The sequence below is a fragment of the Miscanthus floridulus genome, chromosome 9 (assembly GCF_019320115.1).
Source record: "Miscanthus floridulus cultivar M001 chromosome 9, ASM1932011v1, whole genome shotgun sequence".
NCBI classification, from domain to species: Eukaryota; Viridiplantae; Streptophyta; class Magnoliopsida; order Poales; family Poaceae; genus Miscanthus; species Miscanthus floridulus.
Genome location: NC_089588.1, coordinates 83,616,641 through 83,637,622, shown reverse-complemented (window position 1 = coordinate 83,637,622; position 20,982 = coordinate 83,616,641). Strand labels below are relative to the sequence as shown.

The 20,982-nt window shown below is 45.5% G+C and overlaps 1 protein-coding gene across 1 annotated transcript; it reads left to right on the top strand.

Annotated features, from left to right (window-relative positions):
* The first annotated feature begins 18,783 nt into the window (after positions 1-18,783).
* On the top strand, positions 18,784-20,773 carry LOC136482275 (protein NDL2-like). Its single transcript, XM_066479497.1, has 6 exons — positions 18,784-18,969; positions 19,299-19,376; positions 19,493-19,549; positions 19,651-19,706; positions 19,797-19,932; positions 20,017-20,773. The coding sequence occupies exons 2-6, from the start codon at positions 19,374-19,376 to the stop codon at positions 20,080-20,082; spliced, it is 318 nt and encodes a 105-aa protein (XP_066335594.1). The 5' UTR covers positions 18,784-18,969; positions 19,299-19,373; the 3' UTR covers positions 20,083-20,773.
* Positions 20,774-20,982: the final 209 nt, after the last annotated feature.

Sequence of the window (20,982 nt, the reverse complement as noted above, 5' to 3'; positions counted from 1 at the left end):
CAGCTAAGAGCCATTTTATTTCTACCCTAATAGCCTTCTTGTCTGGCGCAAATTGGCAGAGTTTCTACTTGATCAGTTTGGCAGTCGGCGAGACATTCAAGGAGTGCTCGATCTTCTCCCGTGGTACCCTCGGCATGTCTGCTGGTTTCCAAGCAAACACGTCAGCATTGGCATGTAGGAAGGAGACAAGCGCGCTTTCCTATTTGGGGTCAAGGTGAGCCCCAATCCTCACGGTCTTGGAGGGGTCATCGAGGCCGAGGCCAACCTCCTTTATTTCCTTGGACTTGGCGGAGGCGTGGGGAGGCTCCAGCTCTGGGATCTCCATGTTGTCGGCGGGCAATGTCTTGGCTTCGGTGACCACGCTAGCCATCTTGATGGAGAGGTCGGTGGCTTCGGCGAGGGTGAGACTCTTTGTCTCGTAGGCGTAGGCGATGGAGAGGTTGGCCTGCAGGGCTAGAACTCCTATAGGCGAAGGCATCTTCAACACCAGATACGCGTAGTGCGGTACAACCATGAACTTGACCAGAGTTGGGCGACCAAGTATGGCATGGTAGGTGGTGTTGAAATCGGCGACGTAGAAGTTGACGTGCTTGACGCAGTAGTTGCTTGCCATGCTGAACTATACTGGTAGGGTGATCTCTCCAAGCGGTTTGGAGGCCCTACGAGGTACCACACCCCAAAAGGAGGAGTCGGAGGGTGTGAGATTGGCTAATCCGAGGCCTAGCTACTTTAGGGCTCCGGCGAAGAGGAGATTTAGAGCACTCCCACCATCAACGAGCACTTTTCTGAAAAGCACCTTCTAGACGGTTGCGTCAAGGATGAGGAGGAAACACCCTATGTAGGGAATGTCCGCCCACTAGTTGGCCCTACTGAAAGTGATGGGGACCTCAGACCATGGGCGATAGCTAGGGTTGTTGGCGGCGTCCTCCATAGTGATGGCGAGCACCCGACATGCGACGAGCTTCCGTTCTCTTCTACTCTCATTGGAGGTGAGGCCCTCGAAGATGGTGGCGACCACCTTGTCATGGTCCTAGAAAGCATTGTCATTGCCCCCAGGTGGTCGGCGACCTCCGGCTCCATCGTTGGCGTCGTCGTCCAGCTTTTTGTCTTGGAACTCCTTAGCCAAACTGAGGCAATTCTTCATCTTGTGCTTGACGTTCTTATGGAGGGGGCATAGGCCGTCGAGGATCTTCTTGTACTATTCGTCATAGTTGCGCTTGGTGCGAGGTTCGTTGACGACAGCGACGATGTGGTCCGGTCGGTGGTGGTGATTTTGGCCGGGCTTGGATCCTTCTGGCCGATCATGGCCGCTGTCTCGATGATAACTGCGGTCGTCGTAGCGGCGGTCATTATGGCAACGGTCGTCAGGGTGGTCATCGTAGCGGCGAGGCGGGCGATGAGTGCCCGTATCTTCTTTGAAGCGCACCTCGGCTTCCTCAGCATCGGCATACTGGTTGACAGTAGTGATCATCTCGCCAATGCCTATGGGCGGCTTGCAGTTGAACTTGGAGCGAAGCTCATGATGGTGGAGTCCTCGGATGAAGGCGATGATGACCTCAGCTTCCATGATGTTGGGAATAGAATTCCTCATCTCGGAAAAGCATCGTATGTAGCTACGGAAGAGCTCGGATGGCTTCTGGTTGATGCGGTTCAAATCATGTTTGGTGCTCGGCCAAACGCATGTAGCCATGTAGTTGTCGGAGAAAACTTTTTTCAACTCTTCCTAGGATCTGATGGAATCTGGGGTGAGGCTGGTAAACTAGGTCATGACGGCTGGCGTGAGCATGATGGGGAGATAGTTTGCCATGACATTGGTGTCTCCTCCGACGACGCGAACAACAGTGGCGTAAGCCTACAGCCATTGAGTAGGGTTCATCCTTTCGTCGTAAGGCTCAACCCTAGTGATTTTAAAACCATGGGGCCACTGAAGCGTTCGGAGCGCCCTCATGAATGCTAGGGGCCCTTCGGGGTTGTCGGCGCTGTCGTCTGCACCATCGCCAGCAACGAGGGGCTCAATAGCTGAGTCCGGGTTACCGTACTCTTGGTTGTACTCCTGGCGGTGGTGCATTTCATCTTCATGGTGACCAAAGCGGCGTTCATTGATACATCGTCATGCATCTCGGAGATTGTTGAGGCGCACTCAAACGTCCTGTTCGACCTCCTAGTCGTGTTGGCGATGGTGTTCGGCATGGTGGCCCCCGGCTCCCCCGTAGATAGGCAGTGACTGGTCGGCAAAATGGCTTTGACTAGGGCGGCGATTGGATCTCGGTGCAGCCGATCGGCGAATCATGCTCGTAGAGCACGAAGGTCTCTAATCCTCGCGGATTTCATTAAACTGATAGTGTGCTGCTTTAATCATGGTGACGACCTAGGTGAGCTCGGGTGTCTACGGGAGGCAGGCGAGCTCGTTGGTAGCCACTGCCAGATTGGCGCTTGGAGTCTTGAAGACATCGTGGCCGTCAACACGGAGAAACTCTTCGTCGAGGTCGCGGTGGAGTGAGAGTGGCCTTCCTTGTGAGTCGAGCTGATTATTACGAGCAGCCTCAACCCTCGCAATGGCAGCCTCGTTTTCTCGGCGCTGCGCGTGGTTGATGTTCCGGTTCTCACGAGCGACACGTTCCTCCTCGGTTTTGCCATTCTTAGGAGGGCTATCGATGCTGATGTTGAAGATCACGCTAGCTCGGAAGGGTAGGATTAGTTGCTCGATGAAGGTTTCGGCGAGGGTCTCCGTAGAGCCCTAAGACTCGGAGCCCAGATTTTCCTCCGAGATGGTCTGGAGGGACGTTCTGGCGCACCAGCCGATGTGTAGCATGTTGATGGCTAGCGAAGGCTAGACGGTGATCTGGTGAACGAGTGGATGGGGGTCTCCCACCTGGTCGGTGAATTTGCCCTTTAGGGCGTCTTGGTAGGTGGCGGCAATGTTGGTGAGCCCGAAGGACAGAGCCGCAACTCTTGGAGTCTTCCGAGCAGCCTCCGATAGATTTGGATCGGAGGGTGGCTAGCGCTGAACCAAAGTGTCTAGAGTCGATTCGGAGATGGAGAGGCAATCGGTGAGCTTCAGACCGACCCGATCGATGGACTCGATCAGATCATCGTTGTTGATCTGCCTCCTTTGGCAGCGAGGAAGTGGGCAGCGAGTGGCTGATGAAGGCGACCTTAGAGCTGGTTCCAAGATCAAATCTGTAGTCACAGGTGTGGGGATGATTGGCACAGAATCGATCTGCACTAGCTCGAGGAGCTCTCTGACTCCGTCAGCGTTGATGATCCAGGAGATCGATCCGATCATGAAGATCTAGCTGGGCTATGGGAGGGATGAAGAGCCTGCGGAAAAGCCATCTTGTTCGACAAGGAAACAGCACGCAGACCCCTACCTAGCATGCCAACTGTTGACAAAATATCATCGGCAGTCCTCTAAGGGGTATCCCATAAAGGTAAATTGATCGATAGAGGAGCGTGAGATCAAGAACAAGAAGGCAATAGAGACACATGAGTTAGACAGGTTTAGGCCATCAGTATGACGTAATACCCTACTCCTATGGTCTGTTGGTTTATATTAGCTATCGTATGATATTGCGTGTGTTCGGAGAGGGTCCCTGCCCTCCTTATATAGTCCGGGGAGTAGGGTTACAAGTCGGTGAGATCTAAGAGATAACCGAAAAGTAATAACTGATTACAGGAATCTTGGGATCATACAGATCCTAACATATCTCGTAGTATCTTTAGGATATCTTCCAGATGTCTTGTAGGAGGCACCGAGCAGAGTTGTGCCCCGCAAGGCTTCATCTTGTGGGTTGGGCCACCCCTGAGGGTGCAGCCCATGTGGTCTACCATGGGTATCCGGGGTCATACCCCCCACAAAGGGTGAGTCGGGCCGAGTACTCGACCTGAGTGTCAAGTCACTCACCAGCACTAGCTCGGGCTATGATGTATCAAGATCGGGCCGTTGAGGACCCATGAGTGAGTTTGCTTACCATAAGCTAGAGCGTCGGGGCTCGCGGCTCGCTTTCCCAAGCACAAGCACATGCGGTTGGGATTCCATCCGTGCTCTGGTTCCTGCTTATATAAAGAAGGGGAGGCATAGATGGGCATAATTTCATCTATGCATTTATTAGGCTTACCTCCCTTTCTTTAACCTTTCGACTTTCTCTGCCTTCATCCCCTCAGATCAGATCTAATGGAGAGCATGGGGAGCTCGAGGACAGAGGTTCCTAGATGGGCGGCTATAGCAGAACCGATCAATTTATAAGAGCACAAGTACAATGGCAACCCATAAGCGGTCGCACTGTCATACTTGAGCCCATATAAACTCGGTAGTCCATCGGGTACCGGGAAGGGTCTCAATTCAACCAACATACAACCAAGATTGTACATGATTCAACATACATGTCATACATTACATAAAGTTCACAAATACAGTTCATCCATCAGAGTAAAAATTAAAGTTATTACAAACCACGTTCAGGTAAGATAGTAGCGGAAGCAAATTGAAAGTTTGAAACCAACATCTGCAACACTGTTTAAATATAGTGCTAGCTCACGATCACACTTCCACAAAAGCATAAGAGAGGGATTAATAAGAGATGCCTGCCTAGAGCTTACTCCTCATCAACGGCGGGACAGAAGCAATTCTTGCAATAGCCATGATAAACTGTACCATCTGCAACAATGGGAATAAAACCCTAAGTACGAGAAGGCACTCAGCTAGACTTACCCATCATAAACCAAAAATAAAGTGACTCCAAGGATTATGCAAGGCTTTATAAGTGAAGCTAGCTTGACAACATTTTGCATAAAAAGCCACTAATTTAGCTATACATTTTATAATTCGGTCATCAAGTTAATTATAGCTATTCATCTCTAGATTAGCAACTAACCTGTGCCAAACATGTGGTATATCATTTAGTAGCATAACAATAGTAACCATAGCCAGTATAATAATTCCATGTTCATCATAACCATCATTCCATAATATAGTTACTACGATGTTTGTACTAGCCAAGTTTCTCACTGTCCAGGAGAGATGGCGATTCGAATCGGTTTCAACCAGCTGGGAATTTATTCCTAACACAAACCTAGGCAGACCAAATCAACGGTCACCTTAGGTCACCTTTGGTATGACTTAGGTCCACATTTCATGGGTTCACCCAACGCCGCACAATCAAAGACAACTAGCTGCTAGGACGTTCAGACCCGGCCAGCCCTTGGGCTCACGTCTGGTTCCCCGCACATCCTTACTATCATCCATAGTGCGCACTTTTACAGAATGGGGCCTGGCCTGAGTTGAGCTACTCAACTTTGCGGTCAGAATGAGTTATCTAGCCAGTTAAGTGAGAGGCATGCGTTTAATCTTGTCAGAAGCGCCCAACAACGGTACAATCCTTAATCGGCATAGATGGATTCACATGGGTCAACCTACACATAGACTCCACTCGGCCTCCATTTACATTACGCCATGGTTCTTTTTCATGATAACAAATATAGCCAACCGTGCTTTGGTATCCACCTATATCTTGCAGGTGATAGAAAATCATCCGACTTCTACCGGTCTAAGCATGACTTAGCATGTATTCGATCCTAGACCTACATAGCATTAAAGGTGTATATATCTGGACAAGGTGGTTCTATGCTTCAAGTGGTTTCAATTCAACTCTTATCACCTAATGCATAAAACATAAAAGACTCAAGTGATATTTTGTAAAACATGGGAGGCTTAAAAATGCTCTGGGCTTGCCTTTAAGGAAAGAGGTTGGCCTATGATCCAAGCACTTAGGGAGGTCCTCAAGAGTTTGCTCCTCTCCTTCTGAAGCTATGGACTGAGGTGTCTCCTGTTGTTCCTCCTCTTCTTCTTTGTTGAACTCCAAAAGAGTTATCCCCTCGGATGATCCTATATGCATGATCATGGAATAAGATATCGTGGATGCATATATAACAACATGTATGATATGGTGGGGTATGATGAAATACATTCTCATAGGTGTTTTCAACAACATTGTATTAAGGTGATAACAAGTTACATCTTATTTTACTGAGTAGGTGCATATCTCTTCTCTAGTAACTAAATAAATTCTCATCTAAGCAATTTTCTGGACTACAAGACAACAACCACTTGTTTTGACCATAACTGGAGTTATACACATCTAAACAATATGGTTGTGGACATTATCAAAAGCTTATGAAATTTCCTACAACTTTATATTAATCATCTTAATGTAATTCAACAGTTATCTAGGTCAAACAATTCAATCTTTTAGATCTATCTAGAGAGCAAGCATTTCTGACAGTAGACTTCTAACAGCTATAATTCTTAAACCATAAAACCTATGACTATGAAAATTTAACACAAGGTAGATAAGTAAGTTATCTACAACTTTATTATTAACAAGTTTCATAGAAAATGTCATTATTATCATGAAATTATTACCACAACAGAAACTACACATGCAGTCATCTAAGTGAATTATAAGACAATAATTAGCTTGTTGTCTACAACCAATCATTCCTAGCCCTATCTGATAACATCAACAGGCTATATGCATCACAAACACCACAAAAAATATCATGGTTAAGCCCAATTAATTTATTTGTATTCATTTATTAATTTCTTTATATATTAAGGTGATTTAAAGCATCAATATTTTCAATGCTCAATAAATTAAACATTACAGTAACCTACATATGACCTTAATTATCTACTGTATAAATTTCATACCATTTGGATAAGTATATCCATCTCCACAGAAAATTTCCTCCTAGCACGAGAATACTATGTAAAAATTTGCATGACCATATGTTATGTATTTTTACCCTATTTATTTTCACTAGAAACTAGCCATTAATTTAGATTAAATAGGTAGACCATATTTCATATATACTTAATATAGGTTCAATATTTTTCCTAGCTAGAGCATGTCAACACAAGACCAGCAAAATTGGAATCACAATTTTATCACCTTTCTAGCTCAAGTTATGCAATTTGCAAGATACAAACACATTTAGAAGCACTTATCTTGCTCAATTTAATTAAACCAGAAAAATACCATAAACAGTAGATTTCATATTATTATCAAATAGTACACTTCATGATTAATCTAACAAAATTTGGTTCACCTCATTTGGACACTACTAGCTCTAGATATGAATTTTTGAAATTTATATTCAAATCTATGAAAATAATTCAAAAACAACTAAACCCTAAATGCTAGGTGCACCCGGCGTATACACCACAGAGGCACTGACGACTAGGCCCCGTGGGTCAACTGACCCCCACATGACAGAGAGACAGAGGCAAGGGCCGGCTTTGACCGGCGAGAACTCACCGATGGCGAGGTCACCAGCAACGAGGTCGGCACCAACGTGTTCCCCATCCTATTCCACATCTACATGTACCCTAGGTTTGCTCAGAAGATCACCGGAGCGAGATCACCGGCGAGCATGGTGGCTCGGCGGTGGTGCGCGGTGGTGCTTCGGCCATCCTCGGTGATGGCATGGCTAGGCGAGCACGGCTACAACATCTACAAACCCTAGGCGAAGCTCTATGGCATGGATTAGGTCAGGGTAGAGTAGTGGCGAAGCTTTGCTGCGTGCATAGTGGCATGGTGGCACGAGCATGGTGGTGCATAGTGGCGTTCCAGCACCGGTGTGCCGATGTTGTCTCAACAGCCAGTGGCGTGACCTAACCCTAACCTTAGACTATCCCTAACAAGTGGAACACATGAGCAAGATGGCTTAGTGGAGCACGGCCACAACGAGCGCAAGCTTGGCAGCGCTCCGATGAGGGTGCGGCGATGGCAGACTTGCCCTTAGGCGTTTACCTTAGCTTAGGCTAAGGCGATGGGTGGTTAGCGAGGTGGAGGGGGCAATGGCCGAGCGGTGTGCACGAGCTATTGGGGAATGGTGCTACGACAGTGGCACGCGAGCTCGGTGGTGATGGCATGGTGCGCGGTGGCTTTGCTCTGGCGTGGCGAGAGAGAGGCAAAGTGAGGCAGAGGAGCGTGAATGCGGGCGAGTGAGGTAGGGCAGCGGTGTCGTGTGGCTTTGTTGCCCACGTCGGCCTGACCGGTGGGTCCGGCGCTAGCGTACGGACACCATGCGGTGCGCATGGCCTGCGCCGGTCGGCCACGACGCGCGCGTGGCGTCGATTCAGACGCCGTTGAACCCGACTGACAACGTGACTTCGTGACTCTATAACTCCTAATCCGTGGTGAATTTTTGAAAACTTCGTTAATTAAATTTGTAGAGCTAAGTGAGTACTACAAAAATGCTTAAAGGAGTTTGGCCTAATTCCCAACAATTTTCAAACTACAAAGCTCCAAATTAGAGTACTTTGAAACTGTAGTCAGCACATGACATAGCAAAATTTTCTAAGTTTCAAAACACCATTTTGTTGATTTTTGTGAGCCCTATTTGACTAAGTTAGACACTGATTTAGCTCATGACCCTTAAATGAAGTTTGTTACCCTTGATGTGAACTACAACTTTTATTTAGGTCACACAGCCATGCAAACAATCTAAGGTACTGTTCAACTTTGGTCAAACTAGCATCATGAAAATGACATTTCAAAGTACACCAACACTTAGAAGCAAAATTCATCCAATGTCATGAATATAAACATTGTTTCAATTATCATTTTAGATGTGTCTAAGGTGTTTTTATGACCTCACAACCATTTCATACATTGGTCACATATGATTACAAGCATATGTAAGTATATACGCAACATCACATGTGATAAAGAGAAGGTAAATGAAATGAAACTTCATATGCTCATGCTCATGAATGCTTGGATGATGCTTGTGCTCAAGAAATGCAAGTGCCAAATGCAAAGCTTAACACTGGTGTGTTACAGCGGTGGCCAAGGACTACCAAACTATCTAGCCTGCCTTCATCAGGTGAGTTCTTTGGTCAACCCGAATCTGGTGAGCTAGGGGTTCTTCTCACTGGGTGTTCTCCTAGGCTTCCAACATTTGAAGACGTGAGTCCTCCTCCTCCCGATTCACCGGATGGGGCCGCGACTCTGCCAGCAGCCGTGGTAGTCAAGGATGAGGCGAGCCATCTCTAGGCACAGCTGGAAGTCATGTGAGAGGTGATAGCTAGGTTAGAGTGAGAGGCGGCTGCCGCTGGGACGTCCCACGCCGAGGCCTAGGCATAGCTTCTTAGTGAGTTCCCGGTGAGATTTCTTGTTTGTTCTTCTTGAGATGTCTTGTCTTGATGAGAGGTTACTCTGCTTGTGCTTTTTAGCCACCCAAGAGCAACTGGCTGTCGCTCAAGACAAGGCGGTGAGGCTTCGTGAAGCCAATGCCGTGTTGATCTAGCAGGTGACAGAGGCGGAGCGCGACCGTGATGTTGCTGCGGTGAACTCATCCGCCACGGCGGTTAGAGCGGGCCAATACCAAGATCTTCATGCTACCTTGTAGGGAGCGTGTGGCGGTGTTATTGACATGCTCTCGCCGGTGGGGGTAAGTGTCAAGGAACGCCTTGGCAATGTACCAAGGTAGTTTACGGAAGTGATCCGCCACGCGATTCGGCATGGAGTCACGTTGGTGCTGGCGGCTGCTACCCTCTAGAGCGGCAAGGACCTTCATGACATGACGATCGGGTTTCCTCTAGTCTAGAAGCTAGAAGACGACGATGCTCTGGCCATGGAGTTTAGGAGTGCAGTGGGTGCCATTACCGAGTATGAGAGAGTGGAGGATGTTATCCGTTCTGCTCCTCATGAACTATAAATTGCATTAGCCTAGAAATAAAGACTTTTGCATTTTGTGTTCATCTGGGTAACCGCTTCGCGACTCATGTAGTACTTGGTTGTAGCCCCTGAATCAGCGTGACAGGTTAGCCTAACATATCACAGTGATTGACCAGAGCCCCTTACATGATGTGCCTGAACATGGTGTGACCTCAAAAAAGTTTTTTGATAATGTAGCCCCTAAGTACCCTGGTTGGTGATCAGTGCGACCTGTCGGAGTGCTTAGTTTAAGCTCGGTGGCATGTTGACTTTGGTGACATAGTCTAACACTTTTGCAACAAGTTGGTGGTTGTACCGCCTGAGAGTTGTTCCTTAGTATAAGGTTACTTCTTTACGTGTAGAACCGTCGCAACAAGTTGATGTTCCAGGCATTTGTGTAGACTTCGCCTTTCATGTTTGCTAGCTTGTATGTTCCCAAGTTTAGTACTTTAGCCATGATAAATGGTCCTTCCCAAGGAAGTGAAAACTTGTTTTCCCCCTTGGTGGACTAGACCCGTCGCAAGACTAGGTGGCCTTGCATGAAGTTTAGTGGTCAAATGTGCTTACTATGGTACTTGCGCAGCTGTTGCTAATAATTTGCGAAGTGGACGAGTGTCGTTCCACGGTGCTCATCGAGCCGATCGAGGGAGTCTTGTAAGGCTTCCTCTGCTATGTCCTTGTCATAGGCGTAGACTTGGGGAGAGGCATAGCTGATTTCCATGGGGAGTACCACATCTACGCCATAGATGAGAAAGAAGGGAGTGAACCCTGTTGGTCTGGTAGGAGTGGTTCGTAGTCCCCACAGAACTAGCTAAAGCTCTTGGACCCATCTTCCCTTAAACCTCTTGAGTTTCTAGAAGATCTGACATTTGAGGCCTTGAAGAATGCAACCGTTCGCCCTCTCTACCTGTCCGTTGGTCTGTGGGTGGGCAACTGAAGCCCATCTTACATTGATCTACCATTCATCATAGAAGTTGACAAATGCACTTCCAATGAACTGGGTGCCATTGTCACTGATGATCATGTTCATGACCCTATACCGGTGTATAACCTCTTGAATGAACTCGACTGCTGCCTTCGAGTTGGCTTTAGCTATAGGTTTGGCCTCGATTCACTTGGTAAACTTGTCAATCATGACAAACAAGTGATCGAAGCCCCCGGGGGTGGCCGGGAGTTTCTCGATGAGGTCAAGTCCCCAAATGGCGAAGGGCCACATGATTGGGATCGTTTGGACCTCTTAGGAGGGTACGTGTTTTTGCTTAGGCAAGAATTAGCACCCTTCATAGGTCCTCATAATCCATTCCATGTCTTTGACCACAGTGGGCCAGTAAAACCCTTGTCAAAAGTCTTTACCTACCAAAGTATTTGGTGCTATATGGTGGCAACAAGCCCCCGAGTGGATATCTCGTAAGAGCCTTATCCCGTCTTTGTAGGAATGCACTGTTGCAGGATCCCGCTTGTGCTTTTATGATGAATTTCATCATCCCTCAAGACATAAGATTTGGCTTTTTGATGTACCTGATTGGCTTCATCCCTATTGATGGGGAGGATGTGTGTCGTAAGTAGTCGATGAGCTCCCCACCCATTCTATGTTAGAGCTCGCGGCCTTTGTGATAGCGAGTACGCTCAGCTTTGGGGGAGGTTGGGTCTCAACTTTCTAGCAGGCCAAGGGTCTCGTGAGCTCGTCGAGAAACAAACCACCCTAGGGCATGTCTTGAGTTGAGCCGATCCTAGTGAGGCTGTCAGCCTCCTCATTGTCCCTTCGAGGAATATGGTGTAGTTCAAGCCCATTGAACTTTGCCTCGAGTTTCCTGACATCGGCGCAATAAGCTTCCATTTTGTGGTCACGGCATGCCGAGGCTTTCATTACTTGCCCGACGACAAGTTTAGAGTCACTCGAGGTGACAAGTCTCCTAAACCCAAGAGTGAATGCGGTTCATAGCCCGTGGAGCAGGCCCTCGTACTCTGCTATGTTATTGGTAGCGCCCTCAAAATTCAAACGGAGCACATACCTCATTCGGTTCCCGCTGGGGGAGACAAAGACAACTCCTGCTCCCATTCATTGTAGCATCAAAGAGCCATCAAAGTACATGTTCCAATACTCCACATCGGCTACGGCTGGGTCAATGTGTGCTTCTATCTACTCAGCGACGAAGTCCACCAGGGCTTGAGATTTTAAGGCGGTATGTGGCACATGTGTGATGCCATACACCATGAGTTTCAGAGCCCATTTGGTGATCCGCTCGGTCACGTCCTGATTGTTGATGATCTCTCCTAGCGGGAAGGAGGTGACAATAGTAATCGGGTGTGTGTCAAAGTAGTGAACCAACTTCTTCTTTGCCAAGTACACTGCATAGAGTATCTTTTGAATGTGCGGGTAGCGAGTCTTGCTCTCAGCCAGTATTTGACTAAGGAAATATATCGGTCGTAGAATGGTTTGGATGTGGCCTTGTTCTTTTCTCTAGACAACTAAGGCACGCTAACCACCTGAGTGGTAGCCACGATGTATAAAAGTAGAGGCTCTTCTTCGTTGGGAGCCACCAGGACAAGAGGTTTGGTAACAAAGTCCTTGATGTCATCAAAGGCCTTTTGAGCCACCAGAGTCCATCTCCAGTCTGGCGTCTTGCGTAAGAGTTTGTAGAGGGGGAGTCATCTTTCGCCTATCCTGGAGATGAACCAACTTAAGGAAGCCAAACATCCCATGAGTTTCTAGGCGTCTCTTAATGCTTGAGGAGGTCCAATATCGAGGATGGCCTTGACCTTCATTGGATTGGTTTCAATCCCGCGAGTCGATACAATATAGCCGAGTAGTTTGCTGGATGGTACCCCAAAGGTACACTTTTCTAGGTTAATCTTGATTTTGAACTTTCAAAGGTTGTTGAAGGTTTCCGAAAGATCTTGAATAAGGTCCCTAGATTTTGATGATTTTACAACGATGTCATCGACATAAGCCTCGGCGTTTCTGCCGATCTATTCATGAAGACAACGCTTCATATAGTGCTAGTATGTAGCCCCCACGTTCTTCAGGCTAGATGGCATGGTAACGTATCAGTATGCTCCGATTGGGGTGATGAACGAAGTAGCCAATTGGTCAGACTCTTTCATCTAGATCTGGTGATAGCCGGAGTAAGCGTCGAGGAAATAGGGCAACTCTGATCCCACTGTGGAGTCGATGATCTGATCTATACATGGCAAGGGATAAGGATCCTTAGGGCATGCCTTGTTAAGGCTTATATAGTCGACACACATCCTCCACTTGTTGTTCTTTTTGGGCACCAGGACAGGATTTGCAAGCCAGTTTGGATGCAGGACCTCCCTCATGAAGCCCGCATCAAGGAGCTTAGCTATTTCTTCTTCTATAGCCCTGTGCTATTCGTCATCAAACCGTCTCAAGAGTTACTTGACTGGCTTGGTGTTAGCCTAGATTCTCAAGGAATGCTCGGTGATTTCTCTTGGAATTCCTAGCATGTCTAAGGGTTTCTAGGCCAAGATGTCTCAATTGTCAATCAGAAATTTGATGAGTTCGTCTTGCTAAGCCTAGTTCAGGCTCCTCCCGATGTTTGTGGTCTTACTCGGATCAATATTTTCCAAGCAGACCTTTCTCGAGTCTTCTCTGGGTGTGAATGATGGGGCCATGGTTGGTCCTAAGTGTGGGAGCACCCAAGTCCTATCCCTACATGAGGACATAGTCCAGCTCACGCTACGTCAGATCCAAGTTTTGGACTGCGTTCTCGATTATGAGTAGGTCGCATTGGTATGTGTTCTAGAGATCCCCAGAGATGGTGATGATGCCGTTGGGCCCTAGCATCTTCATCTTCAGGTACACGTAGTGTGGTACGACCATGAACTTGACAAAACACGGTATGCCGAGGATGATGTGGTAACTGTCTTGGAAGTCCACGACATCAAAGGAGAGTATCTCCTGGCGGTAGTTTGCCACTTCACCAAATGTGACCCTTAGATCAACGATGCCGAGGGGCATCACCTGTCTCACTATTCTGGTGATTGGGCCCCTTAGCGGGCGTAGTTTGTCTGTTCCAATCTTTAGTCTTTCAAAAGTGTCCCAATATATTAGGTTGGAATCACTTCCTCCATCCATGAAGATCTTGGTGGCACGGACGGTCTCGAGAACTATGCTGATGACCAGGGGAAACCTGCTGACATCAACCAAGTGTTCGGGTTGGTTGCTTTTGTCAAAATTGGTCGGGTGCTCTGATCAAGGTAACCGGGTTGTCGCCGTGAGCTTCATGGTGTGAGGCTCCCGAACAGCGGGTTGGTGTCCTGAATCCGGCCAGGTCCCAGGATGGGCTCGGATGGTCATTACTTGTTTGAAGGTCAAGTGTCCCTTGTGCCATCGATTGTCCCCTTAAGGGGTACCCCGTGAGTGGGTCACCATAGCGGCTGTCACGCAGTAAGTCTTACAATCTTTGGCGAGATGAGCCACCGAGTGCACATGATTCTGACATGAGAGGTTCATGGCATGGCCAAGATTCACCCGATAGTCTTATTTTTGACCTCGCTTGACGCTCAACCTGCCAGGCTCATGAAATGTCTTCGTTATCTGGGGTGCCCCGGCCCTGTTAGGGTCAATCGCGAGAGTTGGGAAGAGTCCCCAAGCATGTGCCATAGCAATGCTCTTGAGCCTGTCAAAGAATCTAGGCCAAACAATATCTAGTGATGGTGGTAGTTCTGCATCATCTGGGTGGTTTGACTCCCACCAGATTTTGTGTGTAGTGTTGAGGAGGTACTCCTGACAAAATTGAGAGAAAGTAGGCTCGGCGTAGCGACTTACGTGGTGGTCTAGTTGAAGCTTGGTGAGGTAGAGTTGATCGAGCGGTGGTGGTGTCGAAGCCCATGTGCGAATCTTGAGGCTGCTACATCGTTGCTCCCTTGATCGCGTAGAGGTGGCGACGCCGTGTCTGTCCTTCTCCGACCTCCTCCCGATTGCGCTCTTACTCGACTTGCGAAGAATAGCCATCTAAAACACAAAAAAAGAATATGAACGTGGAAGGCCCCTACCTGGCGCGCCAACTGTTAGATTATTTTGCTCCAGCAATATCCAGCAACGTGATCGCGTAGACGGAATCGGATGGTACAACACGGGACACAGAGATTTATACTGGTTCGGGGCACAGTGGCACGGTAAACCCTACTCTAGTGGTGCGGCTGGTCTTTTTATTCATATGCTCAATTACAGGAGTTGTTGCTCCTAGCTACAAGGTAGATTGGAATGGTGGAAGATGGATCCCGAGCCCGAGATCCCTACCCTCCTTTGTATAGGCAGGAGAGGTAGGGTTACAGAGAGGGCGATCGGGCTAACAGAGTGTGTTCCTAGTTTGTTACACGATATGCGCAATAGATTGATCTTAGCTATCGTCCAGATACATCCGCCCTGGTTTGCCTTGATCTCCACATTGGTTGATCATGTTTTAGCCCTTGCAGGCCTCCTCCTTGATGGCTGCTAGGTCGATAGCCTGGTGATGGTCACATATACGGGCGGTGCAGGTACCCCTGGCCCATATATCTCACAGTTTTCCCGCAGTGAGAGGAGCAGATGCAAACGAGTGTAAGCGAGGGTATCCCGAAGGAAGAGCAAGAAATAAATGTGGATTTAATGCCCATTAAATTGCCAAAATAATTCTGTCTGAACATCAGCGCTCCTGGATATTTATAGGCCATACCCGGGGCATTGGTGAAATTACAAAGGGGCGCCTTCCCCCAAAAATAAACTTTGGATTATTAACTTAAAATGTGTGGATTAAAAGATTTTCAATTAAAATTGGAAAGGCAAGATGTAGATTCATGAAGTTACAACATATGAGTTGTAATAAAAGCTAAGGTAAATAAAGCTATTGTAAAGGGAATACATATTGAAGGCACACTAAAGTGTAATGGAAATAATTTGAAATATGAATATAGATAAAAAAAAGTATAAAATAATGGGTAACTTAATTTTAAGACAATTGGAGAGAGATTATAGAGTCAATATGTGGGTATTGTGGTAGAGAATGAACAGAGAAATAAAGAGCAAATGTAATCAAATTTGACTAGATGTGAGCTTCAAATTTATTGACAAATTAAGTTTTAATCCTTATGTCTTAAAAGATTGAAACTCATGTTCCCACATGGATTGATGGACTAGCAGTGTGCTACAAAGTGAAAGAGAGTAACCGTTTTGTTCATTATTATAAAAATTTTACTGGTGGTTTTCTTTGTTGTTCATTCAAGCGCTATTCCTTTAATTAGTCCATCAACCCGTGCTGTCGCACGGGTTAAATTCTTCCATACGGACCAACTTTGAGAAACTTAAGCAATAGAAAACCATGTTTAATATATGTTTTAATAAAAAAACTTCATTCAGTTAACTTTTATTTGAATCCAAAGTTACACAAATGTTTAAAATTGGCATTGGTATGTCTTGAGAGAGATCATCGTGGCATTGCTAATATTGTTCATTAATTTGATTCCATGGTTGGATATTTTCTTTTCCTTCTTTTGTTTTGTGCCCTAACTGACTTTGTACATTATCTGGGCGTGTTGGATATCTCTCTTTAGTAATTGAACCGTGTGTATACCAATATTAAAAGATTATTATCTTTTTTAATAACAAATGTGGATAATTTAGATACAAATTTAATGATTATTTTTAATTGTAGTTCATAATGGTAGAGTCATATTTAACATACCTGGTTCTTTTTCTTATAAAACATAATATATCATATGGCTAATATTGATAATTTTTAGGTTTTACCTTTTCCTAGTGTGTCATGGAAGCTGTTAAGCGAAAAATATTATTATTAATTGATGAGTAATACAAAATCAAACCTAATTCTTCTAAAGTTATTCTATTGTACTGCATTTGCTCCTCGAATTTCCCCTTTAAATGGTCATCAATATGAATCTCTTCTATACTAATACCACTTGAAGATATGCTTTTTTATACAAAGAAATTTTACCATGTTAGAGTGTAAGCTACATATACAAAAAATAGAAATACCACTATTTTAATTTGATTTATCTGTCACGTGCATTCATAGCTTCAGGAATTGGTAAATCTACAAAAACTTTTGTTGCATTGGTTGATGACAAAGAATATTATGCAAAACAAGAATTATTTACTTTCCTTAATTAGAGGCTTGCTGAATGGCTAATATTATTGAATTATTGATATTAAATGAAGACTTCCTTCCAATTTTTTTCACGGTTGTAGACATTATTGCAATGACATGAGATTTTGCGCTCTCATTAATTTGCTCAAATTTTGCCCCCAAAATCGAATCTTAACTTCTTCTCCATTACAAATTTCAAAATAAAAAAGAAGGGAAAATAGTCTAATTTAACGTGTGGAAAACAATAAGGAAATATCTTCAGTTCATCAGGGTTGCTGCAGTAGCATTTGGGAAGGAAACTCCTACTCGATCAGGAGCACAATATCACGGATTTTGGTCACTCGCTTCGAAGTATGTCCTGGTTTCTTCTATCTGTCCAATATGTGCTGCAACTCCTATAATATCTATGATACATAAATATGAGTTCTTATTATCAAATAGTGATCAAATGATGAAAAGCATAAAAAATATAACATTAGTAGTAGTTTACCTGAGAGGTACATATCATTATTTACTCTATTAGAAAGCATGTATGTACCAAAGAGCTGTAAACTATACTTTGGAATGTCTTGTGTCTCTTTGATCTTCTTTATATTAGTTGTCAGCAAGAAGTTGAGTACCTTATCATTCTCAATATTTGTGTATAGTTGTTTTGACTCTGACATTTGCAATGATTTAAACTTTACCTTTTCGGCGGTGTTTGAAAATTTTCCATACATGCCTTATTGATAACTCCATGCATCTTGGTCTCCTAATTTTTTTTATTATCATTAGCATGTAAACTGGAAGTAATATGAGGCCATTACAGAAACAGTGATATACCTGATGGTCAATAAGGATCATATCGAGTCTGATTTGTTGGGCACTACCTAGCAAGATTGCATCCCACATTCTAGTGACCCGTGCTTTGACTTTCCACAATTCCTTTCCTGGCCTAATCTCACTTAGGTTTTGCTAACCATTGCAACTTGTAAACTGAAAAACATAAAATGATTCATGTAGATTGACGATACCTTTGGTTGGTGAATGATGCAAACAATAGACCTTTGATTGGTGATGATGGAAACAACTGAATGAAATAGATCGATGTAGATGATGGAAACAACCGGACGAACAGTGTGAATAGATGGATTCCAGCGGTGAATAGATGGACTCTTGTTTGCGGGGTGGTTGACAAATGTAAAGGCAGTCTAGATCGTCTAGATGGGTTCCTATTTGTACGTGGGCCCTATTTGTACGTGGTTAATGACAAAATATATAACGGGAGTCTGGTAGATGCGTATCTGTTTTGCTGGTGTCGATAGATTGCCTTCGATATCTTTTATCCAGAATTTTTGTTAATATATATTTTTTTGAGGGAAATTTTTGTTAATCTATTTAGTTCTCGGTTAGATGGATTTGTTGGCATGGACGTAAATAACCAACCATGGACGGAGCACCCTAGATATATTTGTCTATTTTTTAATCTATAATAATACAGCCTATTCGTTTGGCTGTGGCTTATCGTAAACGATCGTAAATTTCCAGCCGGAACAGTATTTTTCTCTCATACAAACCAGCCAGTAGTACTTCTTCATGAACCAGCAACGATACGAACCAGCCAACCGAACATGCTGATAATGGCTGAGGCCAACCATGGAGGTACCACCCTATCTTACTAACTATATGACGTGGGTACTCTGGATGGGTTTTCTCGGAAGGACGGAATCTGTTTTATTTTTCTCCTAAAATATAATAGAGTTTTGCTATTTATCTGTCAACACATTTTTGTTGATTTTTATCTGTCAAATTCTGGAACGTTGATTTTGCTTGAAGATGCGTGCTGTCTTTTCTGTCGGGTCCGCATGTGCTGACGGGTCCGCAAGTGCTAACGGGTCCGCAAACCGTTCGAAACCCGCTTTTTTCCCCAATCCCCTCGACCTCTCCGCTTCGTCAGTTTCTTTTCACGCGCGGTGGCACAGGCGGTGCGGCAAGGTCCTCGCCGCCGCTTCATTCACTTGCGCCGCGCCGCACAGCTCTCCGCTCGCTTGTGCCGCACCGCTCTCCGGTCTTTTGTAGGAGGACATGGATTTGGCGTCGGTCAACGAGGAGCTGGCCGAGATCGACGGGCAGATCGGCGACATCCTCAGCGCATTGCAGTAAGCTCGCACCATTCGGCTTCTTGCTGCGATTTAGCTTGCTCGTAGCTTGCTTGCTTGTGTTGCCCACGCATGTTCGCCAGATCTCAGTTTGATTGCTGCGGTTTCGGTAGTGGGGCACTAGTTTGGAGACCCGATTGTTGAACAGATCCAATGCAGTTTCAGTGTCGTGTTGCTGTTTTTATTTCTTCTTGTTGGAAGGATTGAGTTCTTGAGTTCTGATATGGGCTCTTTTGGGTTGAACTATAATCAGAAGAACTCCATGGTGTCAATTATTCATTTCATTATGCAGTATTTTAGTGTGTTAACATCAGGATCTCATGTCCCAGGTATTATTAAACTTGCTTTATTACTATGGGACACGTGGGTTAGTCAAGGAAAGTTTGCCTCAGCGATATTTCAGCATGGTACTTTTGATCTCCCTTCAGTTTTCTTTTCCCCCTGCACAAGTTCTCAGGCATATAGGTTCTTTGCTTATTATCCAGATTCACTCAGGGCTGCTGCTTTCTGATGTTTTGTGCAGGACGTTCGTGGTAACGGGCAAGATCCTGAATCAGAGATTGTCCAAGCCTGCAGAAGTGTTAGTATTTATCTCCTTTATTTTCTCTAGTGTTGTTAAAATGGGATGGACTATTATATCATCTGCTATTTGAACACGAAATTGAAAATCATGATATGCAGTTACTTGATGAGAGGCAGGGAACTAATGTCTGGCGGTTCCTTCAGGCAATTAACAGGTAACAAGAATATATCCTTGTTGTGCATGACCTGAACAGACAAAGAAATGGGGATCCGAATGATCAAAATTGGACTACTCTGTCCATCAGGCGGCATGATTTAACGGAATCATTGAAGAAGCTTCAGTGCCGGACGCTGATTTTTGTTGGAGAAAACACACAGTTCCATGCTAATGCTGTCCACATGACGACAAAGCTAGACCGGAGATACTGCCCCCTAGTCGAGGTAAAATACAGTTCCAAAATTTGAGGTTACAATTTGATCTCTACACAGGAGTAAGGTGGATGGCTGAGGTGGTTTCATTTGCAGATTGTTATGCGTGTGTACTTGATTATTGGAAGACGTTTTTTTTTATATTGGACATGGTGCTTCTAACACTCCAACTTCATATATGTATGTTGTCACTGGTGAATTTTTTTTTTTATTTTTAACACTTTTTGTAAACTAATTTTAAATCTAACACTTTTTTTTTCAAAACTAACACTTTTGACGTTAATTGTCATGGCGCGGCGAAACGCCTGTACCGCGCAATGCATGGTGGCGCGGCAGGATGATGATGTGGCGACGACCGGGACTGCTGACCGGTGACGTGGCAGGGTCTGCCGTGCCACCGATCTTGGCGTGGCAGTGACGCGCCATGGCGCATGGCGCGGCAGTACCTGGACGCAGACAGAAGATTGGCTGCTGTCGGTGAGGATCGACAGTGACGCGACCATGGACCCTGGCTTCCTCGACCCCTCGCCGGTGGGCTCCGACCAGGTGCTCTAGTTCGACATGAGGTCGCGCAGCACGGTCGACTACTGCGCGTCTAACCAGGATGCCTTCTTTGACGATTTCGTGGCGGCGATGACCAAGCTCGGGAGGATCGGGGTCAAGACGCCGGCCACCGGTGTCGAGATATGCCGGGACTACCGGTTTCTGAACTATTTGCTACTTAATCTTGTTGGCAGTGCTGCCGCGACGCATTGAAACGAATATGAAGCAAATAAATGAAATCCGTGCGCAAGTTGACAATCTGTCACATAACATTTTCATTGGTTTGACATAAGTTCGACATAATATAACCAACTAAGCCTGCAAGTTTCGGACGTCAATATTCATTCGACCTAAAAAAACTAAGACCTAGGAGTATAAGGATCCCTCGAATGCCTATGTCTCTTTGGATTTGTTGACAACACATTGGGAGTGTAGCCAACGTCGGTGTGGTCGCGTTGTCGGTGCGTACGGCTCGTACCCTACAAGTATATGATATGCATGATTACTTATAATCTTTAT

What these genes read in the sequence shown, in the direction of transcription:
- LOC136482275 (XM_066479497.1), top strand. An exon ending in TTGTCCAAGCCTGCAGAAGT is followed by an intron (nt 19,550 to 19,650) that starts GTTAGTATTTAT and finishes CATGATATGCAG; the next exon opens with TTACTTGATGAGAGGCAGGG. An exon ending in GATACTGCCCCCTAGTCGAG is followed by an intron (nt 19,933 to 20,016) that starts GTAAAATACAGT and finishes TTTCATTTGCAG; the next exon opens with ATTGTTATGCGTGTGTACTT.